Below are 19,220 nucleotides of genomic sequence, written 5' to 3'. Positions count from 1 at the left end.
GTCTTTTTTAAAAAAAATGATACAAAAAATGAAGAGTGCAATTGGAAATCCTTTCATAGTTTTATGTTTGGAATACCTGAACCTGTTGTCAGGTTCCGAAGGCCTAATGAAAACAGCCAAACACAGAAACAGTTTGAAAATGCAGTTTATCTTTCCTTGGCACGAACTGACCAACAAAGCACTAAGGCAATGAATAAAATTGTCAGAGCTGCCACCTGGTGCTCCCCACCGCCTTTTATAATTACTTGTTAATTAGGATAAACCACACCCCCGCGTGTGCGCGCACCCATCACCTTGTGACCCCGAGCGAAAACCACCCAGCAATCAATCATGAATCGTTTATAGTCAGTTATCAAGAGCTTTGTAGATTTCGCAGCTGGACTGCTTGCGGAGGAAGGAAATCTGGTAAGCATGAGTCTTGGCAGCTGGCCCAGTTTTCTCCTCTGAATGGCAGCTCCGGGCCTCTGGGCTGGCCGGAGATGACATGCAGCCCCTCTACCACAGAGATGGCATCCGGGGAGCTAAAAATTACAGTCAGTTAGGAGTCGAAGGACCCCTTCCCCCGGTTTTGTGGGATGTTTGTGGTGGAATCTTGCTAACAGGTGGGGTGCCCTACAATGTTTGCTATGAACCCATGATGTCTTCGACAGGAGATAACCTTTCCATAAAACAAGGTATTGTAACCATCCTCTGTGCCACACGGTATCTAGTACATCTTGCACTACATAGTGCTGTTTCCTATCTACAGAAACTGGAGCTGGCGGCCGTACTCGGTCTCCTCTGATATCAAATGCCTGAATTGATTGGAGCAGACTGCAATGGAAAACTGGATGTGTTTTTCCCAGTAGGGGCGGAGTCTTAGCTGCACTGTGACCGGGTTAATAACTTGCACAATTGGGAAAGGCCCAATGAATTTGGGCCAAAGTTTCTTACATGGCAACGGCAGCCTGAGATATTTAGTGGAGAGGTATACCCTCTGGCATATGTGGAAAGGTCCTTGAGTCTTGCGCCTTTTGTCAGCATTCTTTTTATATCTGGCAAAAGAATGACATAATGCATCCCTCACCACTTTCCAATTTTTTTGCATCCGGGCTATCCACTCCTGTGAGGTCATGTCATCTGGGAGCACTTGAGGACACTCTGGAATTGGGACGAACTCCCCCCCTGTAGCCACATGAAATGGGGTAAACCCGTACTTTTGTGCACTGCATTGTTATATGCAACTTCTGCAAAGGGGAGGAATTCAGCCCAATTGGTCTGTTGGTACTGGACATAACACCTTAAGTAGCACTCCAACATCGCATTTGTCCTCTCCGCGGCTCCATTGGTTGCGGGGTGAAAGGCAGTACTAAGTCCCTGTGAAGACCCCACCATCGCCACGAATCTGCGCCAGAACCTGGCAGTGAATTGCCAGGTACTGGCGCAGTGAATCTCCTGTCTGAAATTATCTTTTGGGGGATGCCATGGAGTCTATAAACATGGGAAATTAACAGTTTCGCCAGCTTCCTAGGAGATGGAAGGCCGGTACATGCTACAAAATGAGCCTGCTTGAAGAACAGATCTACTATTGTCCAAATGACCTTGTTCCCTTGGCTGTCCAGTAAATCCACGATGAAGTCCATGGTTATCTGTTCCCATGGCCGAATCGGAGCTGCCACCTGCTGTAAAAGACTAGGAGGCTGCCCAGGCCGGGTCCTCAGGGTAGTGTAACGACACAACTCCTTACATATTCCTCTATGTCCCTTTTCATGTGGGGCCACCAGAACTGGCGATTTACTAAATGCAGAGTCTTGAGGAACCCAAAATGTCCTGCCAAGCGAACAATGTGGCAGCACCGCAGCATGGCCACCCGTACCACACTTGATATGTATAACTTCGACTCCTTCCAGGCAAAGCCCTCTTACTGTGTTAATAAAGTTTGATTTTCTTGAAACCACTGGTCCATTGGGAGTGCTGCTTGGATTGCTCTGGGGAGGTCCTCCCCCTGAGCATACAGGATTGGTGCGGTGGGGCCTGTTGAGTGACTAACACCCTAAGCTGGGAGGTTGGAATGATAGCCTGCTAGATCCTCCCTTTTATTGTGATATTGTGGCTTGCGGGAAAGGGCATTGCTTAAGAAGTCCTAGCCACCCGGTATATATTTTAATTGGAAGTTGAATCACCAAAAATATAAGGCCCATTTAACTTGTTTTGGTGACAATCTTCGCGGGGTCTGGAGGGCTTCCAAATTCTAGTGATCTGTCCAGACCTCAAAGGATATCCCTCCCCCTTCTAGTAAATGCCACCACGTCAACAGGGCCCACTGGTCCCTTCTCCCAAATGGGCCAGTTGCATTTGTCCCTGTCAACTTCCTTGTGATGTAGGCACACTGTTGTAGGACTCCTTCATTGTTCTTTTGTAAGAGAACTGTAGCCACCATCACATCACTGGCATCTTCCTGAACCACAAACGGTTTAGTGGGATATGGATGTTTCAGCACTGGCTCTTGTGCAAAAAAAGGACTTCAGATGCTCAAACGCTTGCTGACACACTTTTGTCCACACAACTGGGCTTCCCGGCTGAGGGTTACAGTCAGTTATCAAGAGTTTGTAGATTTTGCAGCTGGTCTGCTTGTGGAGAAAGGACATCTGGTAAGCACGAATCTTGGCAGCTGGCCCAGTTTTCTCCCCTGAATGGCAGCTCCGGGCCTTTGGGCTGGCCGGAACTGACATCTGTGGTATTCGTGGGTGAGTCAAAACAGGTTAAATGACAGTCAAAAGACTGTCCTCCTGTTTTGAACGTTTGCCAGTACAAAATTGGCCCTAATTTTTCAGGCTTCCAAAAAGGCAGTCAAGAGCCAGCTCTTTCCCCAGGCCTTTGGGTTTGGATGTACCATGACTTATGGTACATTTTAGTTCTGGCTTACCATGTTATTGTTTTGGTTGGTTTTTAATGCCGTGATTTGGGGTGGGGGGATTTTGCATTTGTTATTGATTATTTTTATACACCGCCCAGATGATCTTGTCTGAGTTGAATGACCCTATAAAAGCCTTACCTAAATAAATAAACATGATATATACATTCAAAGGGGCAAGGCTTCAATTGCATTCTACAATTGGCACCTTCCCTGTGGTTTTTAGCTCCCCTCCCTTAGTGAATATCACTGAGATGAACCACAATTCAGTTTTTTTAAAAATGTTATTTATCCCATAGGAAAAAAATGGAAGAAACAGAGACTGTTACTCACATGGTTCTTCTGAATAGCTTATATTATATATGGAAATGGAAATTCTTTTAAAACAGGAATGATATTTTATAATATGCCTATAAACAACTACAGATGGCAGAAAATAATGCAACACAACCAGCAAGAAAAGTAAAATATTTTCTAGAGAAAGAACGTAAAATTTTAGCAACATGGACAGAGCAATAGTTAACAGAAAAAATCCTACACACTATTAGGCTCATACTAATGGCTCATGAAAAAAGCCATTATTAATTCAAGAACAGAAATATAGTGAATACTCCCTTCTGAACTATTATGAAGTTATAGTTGGCATAAAATTAAACAGAACCTTTGATTCATACTTAAAAAGCATTTTTAGAAGTGTCTGTTTCCTCAGTCATAGTTTTAACAGCTTGCTATAGTGATACCATGATGCAAGTTAATTTGAAACAAAAGGGATTTTCAATCAAGATATTTGCTGCCAAAGTTGCTGTAACTAAAATTTAAATATAAAAATTAGCATATCTAGAAAGACTGCCACAAGTTTCAAGAAATCATAAAACTTTATGCATTCACAGACATTCTACTTTCCACTGGAAATCAACGAACAGACTTAAAAATAAGATATCAATACCTTACATCAACTAATAAAAATGCCAATATGATAACAAATCTGCCTTTATGCCATAATAAAATTTTGGAGTACATACTTATTGTCAAAATTTATTCAATCGCCCTGGTTTTCTCAAAACTGTCACAGATTAGAACTGGAAATAACATACAGGTCTAACTGGGCCACTTGCATAAAACATTTCTCATGCTTAACAAATTTTGAATAATTTAACAGTCTCATTTAACTTTAAATTTTCACATTGATTATTCAACTTTCAAATTATATAAATTTGCAGAGAACATTGTGCCCCTTTTCAATTTAATATTCTGAAAAATGTATTCATTACACTTTGACAAGCGTATCAATTCAAATTCTACCACCATATCATCATAATTGAACTACATCCCAGAATAAATTCCAAAGTAATTGTAAACATCTAATGCTCTAAATCCAGAAGAGGAAAAAAATCTGCCTTCTGCTGCTTTAGACTTCTGGATTAAGATGCAACTTAAATCTTTTCCATCTTCAACAGCATTACATGAGAACTAGAATCGTAGAGTGAGAAAGCACCGTTTAGGCCAGAGGGTGGAGAACTATGGGCCTTTTATGACTTGTGGACTTCAACTCCTAGAATTTTTGAGCCAGCATGGTCATAAAGTCCCCAAGTCATAAAAGGGCCATGGTTCCCCACCCCTGGTTTAGGTTATCCAAATGTCCAGTAACCATTCAATAAGAGTTTAAATTAAAACATTCTAAATAAACAACTGCTTGAATAAAGTACATTCAGTGAAGGAAAGACTATTCATTAAGACCATGTTCCTAATGTTAAGTCATTTTTTCTCATACATATCCTTCCTATAAGTTAAATATATTGTTCTGTATCATGTCGTCTGAAGTGATAGATAACAAGTCTTATATGCAGATATAACAAAGCATATTGAATATATGTAATATAATGGGTTTCAATTTATTTTGCTACTGGTTCGCTTGTCTACTGGTTCGCTTGTCTGCTCGTGAGCTTGCGGGACACTTCTACACATGCACAGAAGCATCTGGGTGGGTGGGCTGAGCTTCCTGCCGCCACTGCCAGCTGATCCGGGGCGAACAAACAGAAACCCATCTCTGGAATATAATAATATAACTTTCACTTTGATTTTTGTATTTTTCTTATCCTCATTTGATTTTTATTATCATCAGTTTATTTGGAATGATTGGTGACAAATCTACCTATTTATCTACTCAAATTTGCATGCTTTCAAACTGCTAAGTTGGCAGGAGCTGAGGCAAGGACGGGAGCTTACCTCGCCGTATGGCACTCAGGTTTCAAACCTGGGCTTCCAGCTTTCCAGCCAACAAGCCCAGCATCTTAACCGCTGATCCACGATGCTGCCCTCTATGTTGCCTTGACTTGCTTGAATTTTGCAGGTTATCAATTGAATACATTTTATAATAAATTTAAAAAGTATACTTTAATAAATTTAAAAAGGTTTTAGTGTTGCAAATAGATCCACATGTAGAAAATAGTTCTAGAAATGAAAAACTGACAGGAATCATTAACATCTTTTTTTAAAGTATTTATTTTTTCCCCTTTCTTCCTTTATTTTAAAAAAGCTTTTCTTCTACAGGCACATTTTGGGCATTACATATGTTCTTCATGAGTTACTGTAGGGTTCAGGGATGGATAAACTTTGGATGAGCAAGGGTTGCACAGGCTACGAACTAAGTAAAGCTATTTTACATATATAGGTGGGTTGTGGTTTCAGTGGTAACTTGGTTGAAATTTATCGCAGTATGCAATATGCAAGTTATGCAGTAACGGTTGAAATTTATTGTAGTACTAATTGCTAAGGTGACCAACCGTCCTCCTTTAGGGAGGACAGTCCTTCTTTTGTAAGTTCTGTCCTCCCTTGAAAAGTGTCCTCCTACATGTCCTCCTTTTTGATATTTGAAGGCTAATCTGTTGCACATTATGTGAAGTATTTTATTAAACAGTTTTTAATGGTGTTTTTTTTACTTCATCACAAGTATATTGAACAGATATTGAATCTTGTGTTGAATTTTATCTAAAGAAATGCTAGACATTAAAATAGACGATAATTGTCTCTTTGAAGAAATTAGAAGACTGAATGTATATTTAAATTCTGAAAAATTAATACAATGGGAAAATCAACATGTTGAAATTGATAAAAGATGGGTGGATATTTTCAGCCATTTCAAAAATGAACATATTCCATGTGAACATTTATTTATACTTGTTCAATTTACGTTGTGCTGCCCTGGAACTAATGCAGCAGTTGAAAGAGTTTTTTTCAATTGCCAATGATTTTTCGACAAATGAGAAATCGAGATTGAATGTTGATACTCTAGCTGCAGCACTTGCCGTAAAATTCAATATGAAGGATATTTCTTGTTCAGATGTTTCCAATATATTGTTAGAAGATGATACATTAACAAAAAATATTAATTCAATGGAAAAGTACTCATTTAAATAATAATTAACAGGCATGTAAGCATAATTACAATATAAAATGTTGCAAATGTTTTTATTATGCATATATCATATTTTAGTGTATTATTGTAGCAATGAATAAAATATTTCTTTTATTTACAGTATATTTTTTCCAATTTATTTGTCCTCCTTTTCATTGTAAAAAAGTTGGTCACCTTATAATTGCAGTATGTCTATTGTTAAAACTTGAAATACAGCATAGTATTTCTATTTCTTACTTCAAATTGGTTTGTTGATTGATACCAGATGGGATCCAAGAGCGATAAAAAGGGCTAATTTTGAAGACTGCATATTGCCCACTGCTGGAAAATCAATATTTTTTATATTATTATGAGTGGAAGAATCACAATAGGAAGATAATTTTGTGAATGGTAGTATTCAAAATTATTTTCACATTGTGAATACTTGTTGATTAACTGGATAGCACATTCTATATATGAGGAAATATAATGACCCATCTAATGTTTATTTTGAATTCATGAAATTCCTAAAGATGGTTCAAAGTCCCACAACAACAGAAGCCATTCATTTCCAAAACATACTTTATTAACAAAATATCTGAAATTTCTTGATTCAGCATTCTGCCCTTTCTCCATAATTAATTTTGAGACTTAGTCCTTTTGTAAGCCAGACACTTACTGAAATTGCTCTTCTCTTAATTTTTTTCTCCTCTGACTTTCTGGTTGTCATCTTTGTAAATTCTGGATTAATAAGCAAAGTATTACACAAGTATAAGATTTCTAGCATCATCAATACATATTTCAATCTAAACATTAAGAAGAGACCTGCATATATAGAAAAGAATTTTGCAGATTTTATTTGGTACAAGAAATTGCTACCAAAATTTAGCCTCATTGCCACAAATAAAATGAAATAAAACTCAAGTTATGTATAATTTTAGCTGGGAGTTGTTGCACTAATTTTCCATTATGCCACATTTACAACAGTTTATACTAAGAAAAATAGATGGGCAAAGTCAGAGGCTGGTAACACATTTGTATTGTCCAAAACTTATTAATATCTGTAGGGTATGGTTAAAATAAGTCATGATGGAAGCCACAACTGTCTGCTTGGTTTTTATATGCATGGCTATATTGATTTTCATAAAAATATCCTATGACACATGTGGTAAAACACCTCCAGAATTGTAGGATCCCTCAAATATACGTATGTATCAGGATTACAGGAAGGAAAAGTTGCATCATTGTTTTATTAGCACAGGTTTACATTCAAAATTAAGTTAGGGGACATTGTATAGAAAAACTTTATAGAGTAGGAAGAGACTCATTTTAAAAAAAAACAATAACATAATTTTAAAATTATGACAAACCAAAATACTATTTTACTAAATTGGAAAATAAAACTATCTATTTTTAAATGGATTCACATATTTATATTTCAGTATGCTTCCCACATAGCTATGTAAAATACTAAATTAAAAATATTATACTCACAGTTATAATTAGGTTGAATAGTTTTTGCAGCTTCAAGGCTGGCTATTGTGATTTGAAAGATGATGTGCACAAGCAGAAATGTTAAACTCATGAAACACAAGGATTTTAATAACCGCCCTGTATGCCCTGAAAGATATAAAACACAATTCAAAATAATTTAACATGATAAAAGGTCTGGTGTAGACAAGATAGCAGCTAACTGTATTATGTGTGATATTTTCTTGCTTGTGGTTTTGTTTTTAATCTATATTTACTAGTCTAATTGTTTTAATTGTTTTTGTAATATATTTTATTTCTAGATGTTATTATATGTTGCCCAGAATCAATTTGTTTGAAATGGGCAACCATATTAATTGGCAAATAGATTTGACAAATAAATAAATTGAATTAAAAAGCACCCAATAAAATGATAGATATTACAGTACATGCTATCACAATGTATTGTGCCAAACTTCATGAAATAGAAATTTAGAGATAAAGGGGGAGAAATTTCACAACCACGTGTTAACTAAAACATATTAAAAGACTAGAATATAATTTAAAATGACTTAAGAAATTACTTTGCTAACACAAAGCAAATATTAGCTTCTACTTATTGTTCACACTATTCAAAATACATTCAAACAATTTATCGCTTATCTACATGTTTCACTGGAAATCAAACAAGCACATAAATTAAATATTCAGTAGGACTGGTGATCTCCACATGACATTGTTCAATAAACTCACATATATCTGAATACTATAGATGTCATATGGATACATTTTTATAAATATTATAATGATGAATATATAAATAAATTTTAAAACAAAGAAATATTTTGGCTATTGCCACTGTCCAGTGTTATTCATCAATGCGCTTCCTGAACAGATTCTAGGAATCTCTGTAGCAATGTCATATACAGGCAGTTCTTGCTTAATAACTGCCTCCTTAAATATTTGAACTCACAATGGTGTAAAAACACCTTTGCAACCTATTCTCATATCATCAACTGCCATAACAGCATCCCAAAGTCATGTGATTGCCACTTGGGTTCTTCTCAGCCAGCCCACATTTACTACTGTTGCAGAGGCCCCAGTCATGTGATCCAATTTGCATACTTCCCAAGTGGATTCCAACAACAGAGTTACTAGAGAAGACGGAAATAAAATTGTAAGTCATGGACATGGTGTCTTGTTAACAACCCAATGATTCATTTAACAAATAAAAAAGAGACATAATAATGTCAATTGTTAATAATTGCAGTTACATTTTTTTTGCTGAGTAATCATGGAGCTTAGTGACAGAGTGGCTGATCTCTGTGGTTGCTATGCGAGAACGATCTATGCAGCTTACAACTACTCTTCTTGGTTTAAAGCAAGAAATAGCAAAGTAAATGCAAAATATTTAGATGCATTAAATGAGGGAAAAGTATCTAAATTATATACTATTGGCAACAACAACAACCATTATTAACAATACACAATGAAGCAACAACTGTTGCACTGTTTGGGGACTGGCAACAGTTGTTATTATTATTATTATTATTATTATTATTATTATTATTATTATTATTATTATTATTATTATTATTATTATTATTATTATTATTATTATTATTGCAACCAAGCTGCATATTTATAAAGTGATATATACAAAATCCCCACATATTCAAAACAATGTTTATTATCTAGAGTTTCTGAGATGCACAATTTTTTTTCTCCACATGTGTGAAATAAGTAGAGGTAGGTAAATGGCATAAAAATATAATAAATAAATAAATAAATAAATGAAAGAGAAGGCCTCTGATCTACATTGGGACCTGCGCGGACAGGAAATCTTTTAAGCTTACAGTAGAAACACAGATAGACCAGCATGCTAAATAACAAAATAACATGTGCAGCCTGATCGCTACTTTACAAGGATGAAAATCCATCATGCTATGAAAATGGTCTAAGTTGGAAATAGCTTTTCTTTTTGAAAAATTGTTATTCATCCAGGTGTAACTTAAAAGTAACTTAACAGAAACCTATAACATGAAGTCAAATACAACATGATTATATAATGTGTGGAAGAAGTATACAGTCTACATGAATTGATATAATGACTTATAAAGTTAGTACCAATGGTTTTTTATTTAAATATTAGTCAGCATTATGAAAAGGAAATGAAAGGTTAAAGGAAAGAGTCTGTTCAGTCAAACAAATAAGCAAAATAATAATAATTAATTTTTACAAACTGCTGTCTTACACAAGCAGAAATGAACATTCATATTTGATTTGTTTCCAAGTTAACTTGAGTATGATCAAGCTGCAATTTACCAAAGAAATTGGAGTTTCTCTGTGTCAAATATCTTCAACTTAGGTAGCATAAATCAGTTTCAACACAATTTTGCTTTAAATCTTGTGAATGAATGCGTTTATAATTGAACACAAGAAAAATTGCCATGGAGCTCTCCATTTTTAAGAGGAAACATAACAGCGGTGGGAAGTAGAATTTAGAGGACAAGTTAAATAAACAGGATCCTTACTTGGGTAGATAGAAGGGAAAGCTGTATCTTCCCCTAACTAAAATTGAGCACATTTGGCTAAAAGCACATGGGATAAAAAAAAAACCCAGCTTCCTCCAACTGAAAATCCTTAGTAACACCACCTGTCATTCTTTGGGATTAATCCTTCTGGAAGTTCAAAGATGAGCATGTGGTGGCTTTGATTTATACTCCTGGTGTTGAGTAGGATAAGGATACCTTAATCAATCAATGGAGCATTCTCCTTGACTATATCAGACTGGCTATACTAATTATTTGAGCACTGCAGGCAGGCAATAGGAGAAGCAGTGGCCACTGTTTTTGAGGGAAGAAATATGTGCATATTAAAGCATGAAGTAGATAATGATGTTGTAGCTAGGGATATTCCACTTTCCTCGAAACCTTTGAGAAATGCCACAAAACAATTAAAGGGTATGAATGATCCATATAGGAGATGGGCAAAAGCTGTGGGCATGAAAAGCAAGCAGGATTTGCAGACATAATAGGTTAATAGGGATCTCAAAGAAGTGTGTCCCCCACCAAATATTTTCTGCATCTTCCCAAGAACACCAAACATAAATCACTAAACAATGATTACACTGGAATCAAACTGGAACCAAGCCAAGTAAGAGGGTGATATAGGCAGAATATAGTATGCAGAAGTGCAAGTATATTTTAAAAATAAAAAAGTTCTTTTTCCCATCTAAAAAATTAAAAACCCCAAATTTTATCAAAGAGCAAATCTAGAACAAAGAAGAATAGAAAAATAAATTTGCTTATTTGGCCCTTCACGGTTCAGAGCATACTGCAAAGGCCAGAGTTGCACACATAAATTGACAACTATAGAATCTAGTGGGGGATGAAGTAATTCTGCACAGATTTCATTGTAAATGCATCTTATATATTAAAACAGAACAATGTATTAATTTAAAAAGGATTTGAATGACAATCTGTAGTCAGTGCAGTGCTATAATGAGGTAAAATCATATTAAGAAATCATATTTAATACTTTTGGACTATATGTATTAAAAACAATGCCTGAAGACCAACATAAAACTTATCTAAATATATTCACTTAATTGCAATCAGAATAATTCTGTTTCATAGGTAAAATGATGCCATAGGCAATCAAATGTTACATTAAAAGCTAACAAGCAGGTAAATGCATGGTGGAATAAACAAAACTTGTAATTCAGTTTCAAACAAAGGGATTATATATTTTTTGTGCTTGTTTCTGCTGAATATAAATAAATTGGCAAAGAAGCATCCGCTAATTATATAAAATATTTCATGGGGGCTTTGGAAAATTCTGCACTGCCACAGCTTTAGCTATTATATGGATTGGTTCAATTGAGTTTGACTACTCTCATTCAAGAATCAGTTCCCCGAAGACAGTTTGCTCTTCAGAAGCACAAGAAATCTACCATTCAGAAAATGGGAGTGATATATCCTGTCCTCAGGGAATATGAGATTCTAAAGAATTGTACAGTCAACAGAATGACAAACCACAATACTTTCAGCATTTATGCTACTAAAAAAGTTCAAGATTTAAGCATACCACTTAAAATGTAGGCCAGAATAGCTGTAAAGACTATACGAAAGGACTCTATTTCCATGAAGGAAAGAATCTGTCAGAGCACAAAACGTAAAACATTTTGTTGTATTTCACAACAACAAATAATTATGTATATATTTATTCTGGAGAACTGATAGTAGAAATTATGAGTAGTTCGGAGAACTGGTAAATACCACCTCCGACTGGCCCAGCCCCCATCTATTCTCTGCTTCCTGAGTCCCAGCTGATCGGGAAGAAATGGGGATTTTGCAGTAACCTTCCCCTGGAGTGGGAGGGAATGGAGATATTACAGTATCCTTTCCCAGCCATGCCACCAAGCCATGCCACACCCACCAAGCCACACCTACAGAACCGGTAGTAAAAATTTTGAATCCCACCACTGCTCTACATATGCCCATCGCACCATGTGGCACTCTAGAAATATACACTGTATTTTCCATTTATTCAAATAAAACCACGGTAAGTATTGTTTGAAGCAATTATTTTCTCTACATGTATGCAAGTGAGGTTCTATAGCAGTGATGCAGTGGTGGGTTCCTGCCGGATCGCACCGGATCGCGCGCTCCCTTTCGGCGCTAAACCCGGAAGTACGGTCTTGCCCCGCCCCTGGCGACGCGACGACGCTTGCCTGCGCTCCACCAGCTCGGCTGGGAACGGAGACGTTTCCTCAACGGAGCGGAGCGCCTGAAAGGGACGCAGGCTCAGCCTGCCAGGCTGCCACCACTCCACTGAAGACATTGCTGAGCAGAGAAACGTCTCCGTTCCCAGCCAAGCTGGTGGAGCGCAGGCAAGCGTCGTCGCGTCGCCAGGGGCGGGGCAAGACCGTACTTCCGGGTTTAGCATCGAAAGGGAGCGCGCGATCCGGGTTTAGCGCCGAAAGGGAGCGCGCGCGATCCGGTGCGATCTGGCAGGAACCCACCACTGCAGTGATGGCTAACCTTTTTGTTGTTGGGTGCCAAAAATGCAAAGGTGCGCGTGCCATAGTGCGCACGCATGCCAGTACCCATAATGCAAAGAGTGCCTCCACATGCGCATGCACGCATAACCCCCACACTCACACGCTCCCCCCACATACGCCACACTACTTGCTTCCAAGCTGAGCTTGGTATTTCCTCTGGAGGAGGCTGTTTTCACTCACCCCAAGCTCCAGGAAAGCCTCCAAAGCCTGGGGAGGGCAAAAAACGAGCCCAAGAGGCCAACCAGAAATTTCCGAACTTCTAGGTGGCCCATCGGGCCTGTTTTTCACCCTCCCCAGGCTCTGGGGGCTTTCCTGAAGCCTGGGGAGGGTGAAAACTGCCTCCCCAACCCTCCCAAAGGACAAAAATCAGCTGGTCGGCACGTGCATGTGCGCTGCAGCTGATGGCTTGTGTGCTGGCAGATATGACTCCGCGTGCCACCTGTGGCATGCGTGCCATAGGTTCGCCATCACACTTCTATGGCTTCTCGCTTCTTGGACAAAAACAGAAACAAGCAAAAGTACTATATAATGAAAACTATGCTAGTAATATGCCTGGATATCTTTGGAAACCATTGCCACATATTCGTGCCCAAATTCATGGGGCAAAAAGACATGTTCATAATTTGCTCAGCAATCACTTGCTATATTATTTTAATGCTAGGAAGTTTCAATTTTGATTTGATAATAGATTTAGTTTTTGTCATATATACTTTGTCAGAAATAAATGTATTAAGTATACTGATGTCATATTTGTGTACTACATGCTATACAGCCAAGCAATTTTTATGTCTGTGTGGGTAAGGAAAGCCCTTCGGTTATTTCAGAATGCCAAGTGAACAAGTCATATCCAATTAATTACTTTCTACAATGTGGCCTTTATAGCCACAGCAGTCTTCTTGTAGGTCAGAAAATTGCAGTATTTATAGCAGTTTGCTTGCTAGAAGATTACCATTTTTGTCAAAAGTATGTAAAAATGATTCAGCCAACCTCTCCTTCACCAGGCAACTGCATAGAATAACTGTGCAACCTGACTAACGTTGGTGGTGCTTTCAACTTGAGATTGAATTTTCATTTCATAGTTAGATAACAAACACACACAATTGTCAACATTTTGACTCACCAAATATTTATTTAAGTAATTTTCTGAAGGAATTCCAAAACTCCTTGAGGATGAAGTTATTCAAAAAAAAAACAACAACCCGAATTACTGCAGAAAGTTGCATCTTTTTTAATTTAGTTAGTTGGTTTGCAAACTGAAAGAATGCAATATGCTAAGCTAATAATTAAAACTGTATTATACAGTCTTTGTGTTCTTTGAGTCACAATGCCTGAAATATTTTCTTATTTGCCACATTTGTTTTGCATTTAAGACCTTCATAAGAGCTATAAAGCAAAGGAAAGTAAAAGTAAGATGAAAAGCACATTTGCAATTTCACTTAGCGACTGCTTTGCTTAATAAATGACTTACAAGTCCCACTATGGTACGATGCAATGCTTTGTAGATTTTGGCGCACATCACTTGTCGGCCACTGCAAGTGTTGGCCTGAAATACTGGATTGCAGTTTGTAGAGGAGCCACTAGTGGGCGCTGCTTGTGCTACTGTTTGGAGTGATTGGTAATGGTGCCTTCCTTGCTGTTAAAGGACGGAAGGCTGAGTCAATCTTGAGCCAGTGAGATTTGAACTGCCAAACTGCAGCTAGCAGTCAGCTGAAATAGCCTGCAGTACTGAACCCCTGTGCCACTTCGGCTCTAGTTGCCAAGGCTATTCTGCTGGTTAGGTTTGCCAAGCTGACTCTCCAATTTTGGAATTCCTAAGGGTCTTTACCCAAACTCGGAACCCGTCTTGGACCTGGCTAGTTTGGTACCTTCTATAGGGGTTGAGCCCTTCCCAAATAATTCATAAACAATAGTAACCAATCCACAAGAGCATAACAATCTCTTCAGCTGAACTACATCTGCCTTTTGGCCCTTTGGCTGCCCAAAGGCTTTGCACACACATGGTAAGCTGATGTTGGGATGGTTGGGGCATCTTTATTGCCCCTCGTTGTCAGGACAACTTATCATTAAAGTTCAAAGGATTTGGGAGGTTGGGTTTGGGCTAGATGACCTCTTTCTCATTCAAGTTTCGTTTCCATGGAGATCTTTCCACGAGGCTTTTACAACCACTTAAGGGTAAGGCTTGGAATCTGCATCAGGTTTCTCTTTCTTTGTTAGGCCACATGTGTTTTGCCTTAACAACAATAGATCACATTACATACAGTAGGTTGGGAAGGGGTGGGATTGCTTTATCATGTGATTTCTGGATCCCTTCACCTGGAGCTCAATTAGATGGAAACAAGGTCGATCTTGCTTTCAAACAAGGAGAGAAAGGAAACATGCTTTTCTAACTTTGCAGGATCTGCTTTCTCAGTGTATCAGAGAAGAACAAAAACAGGCTTTTCAGAGCAGATTGAATCAACTAGGTGGTAGACGCTGCATTTCTCATGCATCTCTTGGCCCCTTTTTAACACATTTTCTTAATCACAACAGAGTCCTTCATCTCAGGAGAGATAATCAGCCTTTCTCACTGAAACAGGATGTTCCTCTTTGCTCCAAGAGGGGGGTGGGGGAAATCCTGACAGCTGATTTCAGTTAGACTGCAAACAGAGTTTGGGATTCAACTTCAATGTTCCTTTTACTCGAGGGGAGCTCAAAATAACCTCATCTTTACACTGTTCTGCCTCGGGTGGTTGCCCCACCCCCATGCTTGCAGAGGTAGAAGGGAGGCTTGAGGAGAATGTCCCGTAGTGAGGGTGACTGCCATCCCTGGATAGAGCCCCAGATGCCTGAGGTATCAATAGGAATCCTCACTTGCTGGGAGGGATCCTCCTCTATGATTGCATCAGGCTCCAGACCAGGGGGAGCCTTCTTGCTGATGGCCTTATGGCAGATGCGCCCTAGAGCTTTATGCCTCTGGCTTTCATATTTAGAGGCAGGTTTGGGAGGCTTGGAGCCAGAGCTTGCCTCTTTAGCCGCCCTGGAGGAGGTGTTCTTCATTTTGCTCTTTGCCTTGCCGCCCCCATCCTTGGATGGACCTTTAGGAATAATCTCTAACCTGATTGGAGGCTCTTTGCCCTTCCAGTGGGGCTGTCGGCTTTAGAAGTGAGGACTTGATTTCTGCCTGTGTCCTCCGAGCTGCAGGAGGCCACCATCTTGGGCCACATGGGGTCTCTCCTCCCCCTTCTTTTCAAATGGCACTGCGTGGCAAATACAACAGCCCTGCCAGTCAGGGCTTTGAAAAAGCAGCTTGTGCTACTAAGAGCTACCGCTCTCTCTCCTGTGGCTGTTAACAGCAGCTCACTGAGAGCCTTGCTGCCTCCTCCTCCAACTGCTTTCCTTTCTCTTCCTTAAAGGAGAAGTTTTTCCTTAAAGGGAAGACCTTCTTTAAAGGGAAAGCCTCAGCAGCGATCTGAGCCTTGTTGCCTTGTCTGGGCTTCTCCGGCTAGTCAGGCACTCCGAAAAGGATTGAATAGGGCTTGCATAAATCGTGATAGCAAGGTTGCCGGAACACAAGATGACAAAGCCCGAGGTGTCGAAGGGAATCCTCACCTGGATGGAGGGGTTCCCTTTTGCAGCCCTGCCAGGTGAAGAGAAACCTGGTGATCTTTCCTCAGGTTCCAGGCTTGGGGGGGGGGGGATCTTCCTGCTGCTGGCTCCAAGGCTTGGTGCCTCTGCCTTTCATACTTGGAGCTAGGCTTGGGGGGTTGGGATCCACAGCCTGCCTCTTAACTCCCCTTGGTGGAGATATGCTTCCTTGTTGGCCTTTGCCTTGCCTCCCCCGCCCTTGGCTGATGCCTCCAAGATGATTTCTAACCTTTTTAAGGGCTCCTGCCGGCCTCCTCTGAGCTGCTGGGGGCTGCCTTAGCGGTTGCTGCGCAGGCTTTCTACCACCGCTGGGGGTTTCCTCAGCCTCTAGTGATTGATCAGGCAGCGTGGAGGCAATTTTGATCGCTTTTGCAGCAATTTAAATTTTTTCCTTTAAGTTTCTTCAGGATCTCAGGATGAACACAGACGTCCGTTGATGGACTGAGTCGATAAATGGGTGGAGCCTGGTGACCAAGGCGTGGCTAAAAGAGCTTATCTGACTCAGCCCAATCAAGAGAGGACAAGGTCAACCCATCCTGGATACTCCTCCCCTCACTATGGAGAATATGTTGCTTTTTATAATATAGCAGAATAATGTAACATATCTCTTCATTTCACTTCCCTCTCAACAGAAACTCCTTTATTGCTCAGACTAACAGCATGCCCCTCCCCCAGAAACTGAGGTGGCAAGTGTCCCTCAGGGCTTTATTCCCCAATACCTACAGGTGGTCCTTGACTTACAACAGTTTGTTTAAGGACTGATCAAAGTTATAATGGCACTGAAAAATGTGACTTATGACAGTTTTTCATAGTTACAACCTTTGTAGTATCCCCATGATCATGTGATCAAAATTCAGATGCTTGGCAACTGGTTCATACTTATGACCCTTTCAGTGTCCCAAGGTCCTGTGATCCCCTTTTGCGACCTTCTGACAAGCAAAGTCAATGAGGAAGCCAGATTCACTTAACAGCCGTGTTACTAACTTATCAATGGTGGTGATTCACTTAACAACCATAGCAAGAAAGGTCGTAAGATGGGGCAAACTCACTTAACAAATGTCTCACTTAGCAATCAAAATTTTGGGCTCAATTGTGGTCATAAGTCAAGGACTATCTGTATATTCAAAGCTTGACCAATGGGAATGCTGCTTGCATCTGCCCCACAACAGTTCTGGCTGGCAGTCAGGTTAGCTCATCGGTCCTTATGACAGCCCAGCTGTGTTCAAAGGTCCTACTGGAGCTTCTTCTCCCCAGTATTCTCACTCCTTCGACAGACTCACACCCATACCACAGCAGCCAGGCCAGGCCACCAAAATCCATATGCCACAGTGATAAGATAAGGCAAAAACACCATAGCTTTTATTCATTACTCTGAAAATCCTGGATTTGTGAAGCTCACAGGAACCAGTCCAAGGATTGAAAGCCAGAAATCAGTTCACAAAAGGATGCAGCTCGCAGGAGAGTTGTTTCCAAGAAGGAGGCCAGAGGATGCTGTAATATAGCAAGAGCCTCTGACATTAATTTATTAGTCAAGTTGATGCTCTTTCTTTTGGAAGTTAAAAAGAGCTGACATCTGCTACTGAGCTCTTTTTAACTGTCCTCTTGTCTCAGACTATGGCACTTGGCCAAGCCCTTGTCTTAGGTCTTGGCATGGATCTAATTTTCCGTTATCAGAGTCTGCACCCATATGTGCCAACCTTCATTTATTAATCATGGGACCTCCCTCAGGTGGTTGAAGCCCACAACACAGATATTGCTCTTGAGCTTCAGAATCCAAGAGGTCCATAAGACCATGTTAGCTCTAGAGCAGTGTTTCTCAACCGTGGCGTCTTTAAGTCCTGTGGACTTCAACTCCCAGAATCCCCCAGCCAGCACAGCTGGTAGGGAATTCTGGTAGTTGAAGTCCACAGGACTTAAAAGTCGCCAAGGTTGAGAAACACTGATCTAAACAATTCACACTTTCCCTGGAGGAGAAATCCTGTTGGTTCCAGGTCAGGCAGCCATTGAAACCCATGACTATTCAAATCTAAATTTGTTTACTGTACTAGATGCAGTCTTTTCAAAGTGAGAAACCTTGTGACAGTGATAGTGGTCTGATCACCTCTAAATTATACTGCAACATGATTTATCTGAAACTGTCTTTGAAGATTCCACAAAAACTACATTTGGCACAGTTTTCTAAGAAGAAATGGTAATCAAAGACAGTTTCACAAAAAGCGGAGGTGACTACTTGCAATGGAACGAAGAGCTGGAGAGTAGATACATTCATTGTAATTACTCTCTGAACAAGGAGAGAACTTGAGATTACCCACAAATGCTCCAGACAGCTGGACAAAGCACAGCAGACAGCAATTTAGCAGTTAACAAGAAAAAAACATGCTAAAGATGGGTAGAAATTTCCCAGACACCCAAAATAGCACAGCTAGATAAGCATTTTTATTACATGCTAGGAGGAAGCCACTGTATGTATTAGGCTGTAGTTTAGATCAAGTGTTTCTTTTCCTACCTTCCCCATAGCTAAAATAATTTCTTAAACTGTGTTGTTTAGCCATGGAGTTATGGAATTGTTGGCATAGCTGATAACTCTACTCCACAAAACTCTGGCTGCCAACAAAGGGGAAGAGGTGTGAAATGACAAGGTGAATTAGGCCTATTAGGGTCTATGTGACCATGCTTCATTGTCTAGAGGGGAAAGAGAAGTTCAGCAGAGAAACTGGAAAGCTGGTAGAACAAGAGGCAAACATTTTTTGTCAATTAATTTTGGGGATATATTG

At 39.6% G+C, this 19,220-nt stretch overlaps 1 protein-coding gene across 1 annotated transcript in view; it reads right to left on the bottom strand.

Moving 5' to 3' along the window:
- Positions 1–19,220, bottom strand: part of PIEZO2 (piezo type mechanosensitive ion channel component 2) — a 218,725-nt gene that overhangs the window by 135,849 nt on the left and 63,656 nt on the right. The window contains exon 3 of the mRNA XM_081951908.1: positions 7,782–7,907. Within this exon, the coding sequence (XP_081808034.1) occupies positions 7,782–7,907 (126 nt within the window). The remainder of the gene's footprint in view (positions 1–7,781; positions 7,908–19,220) is intronic.

Source organism: Natrix helvetica, assembly GCF_964273705.1.
Source record: "Natrix helvetica genome assembly, chromosome: 4".
In the NCBI taxonomy this organism is placed as follows: Eukaryota; Metazoa; Chordata; class Lepidosauria; order Squamata; family Natricidae; genus Natrix; species Natrix helvetica.
This window is presented reverse-complemented; position numbering and strand designations above follow the sequence as displayed.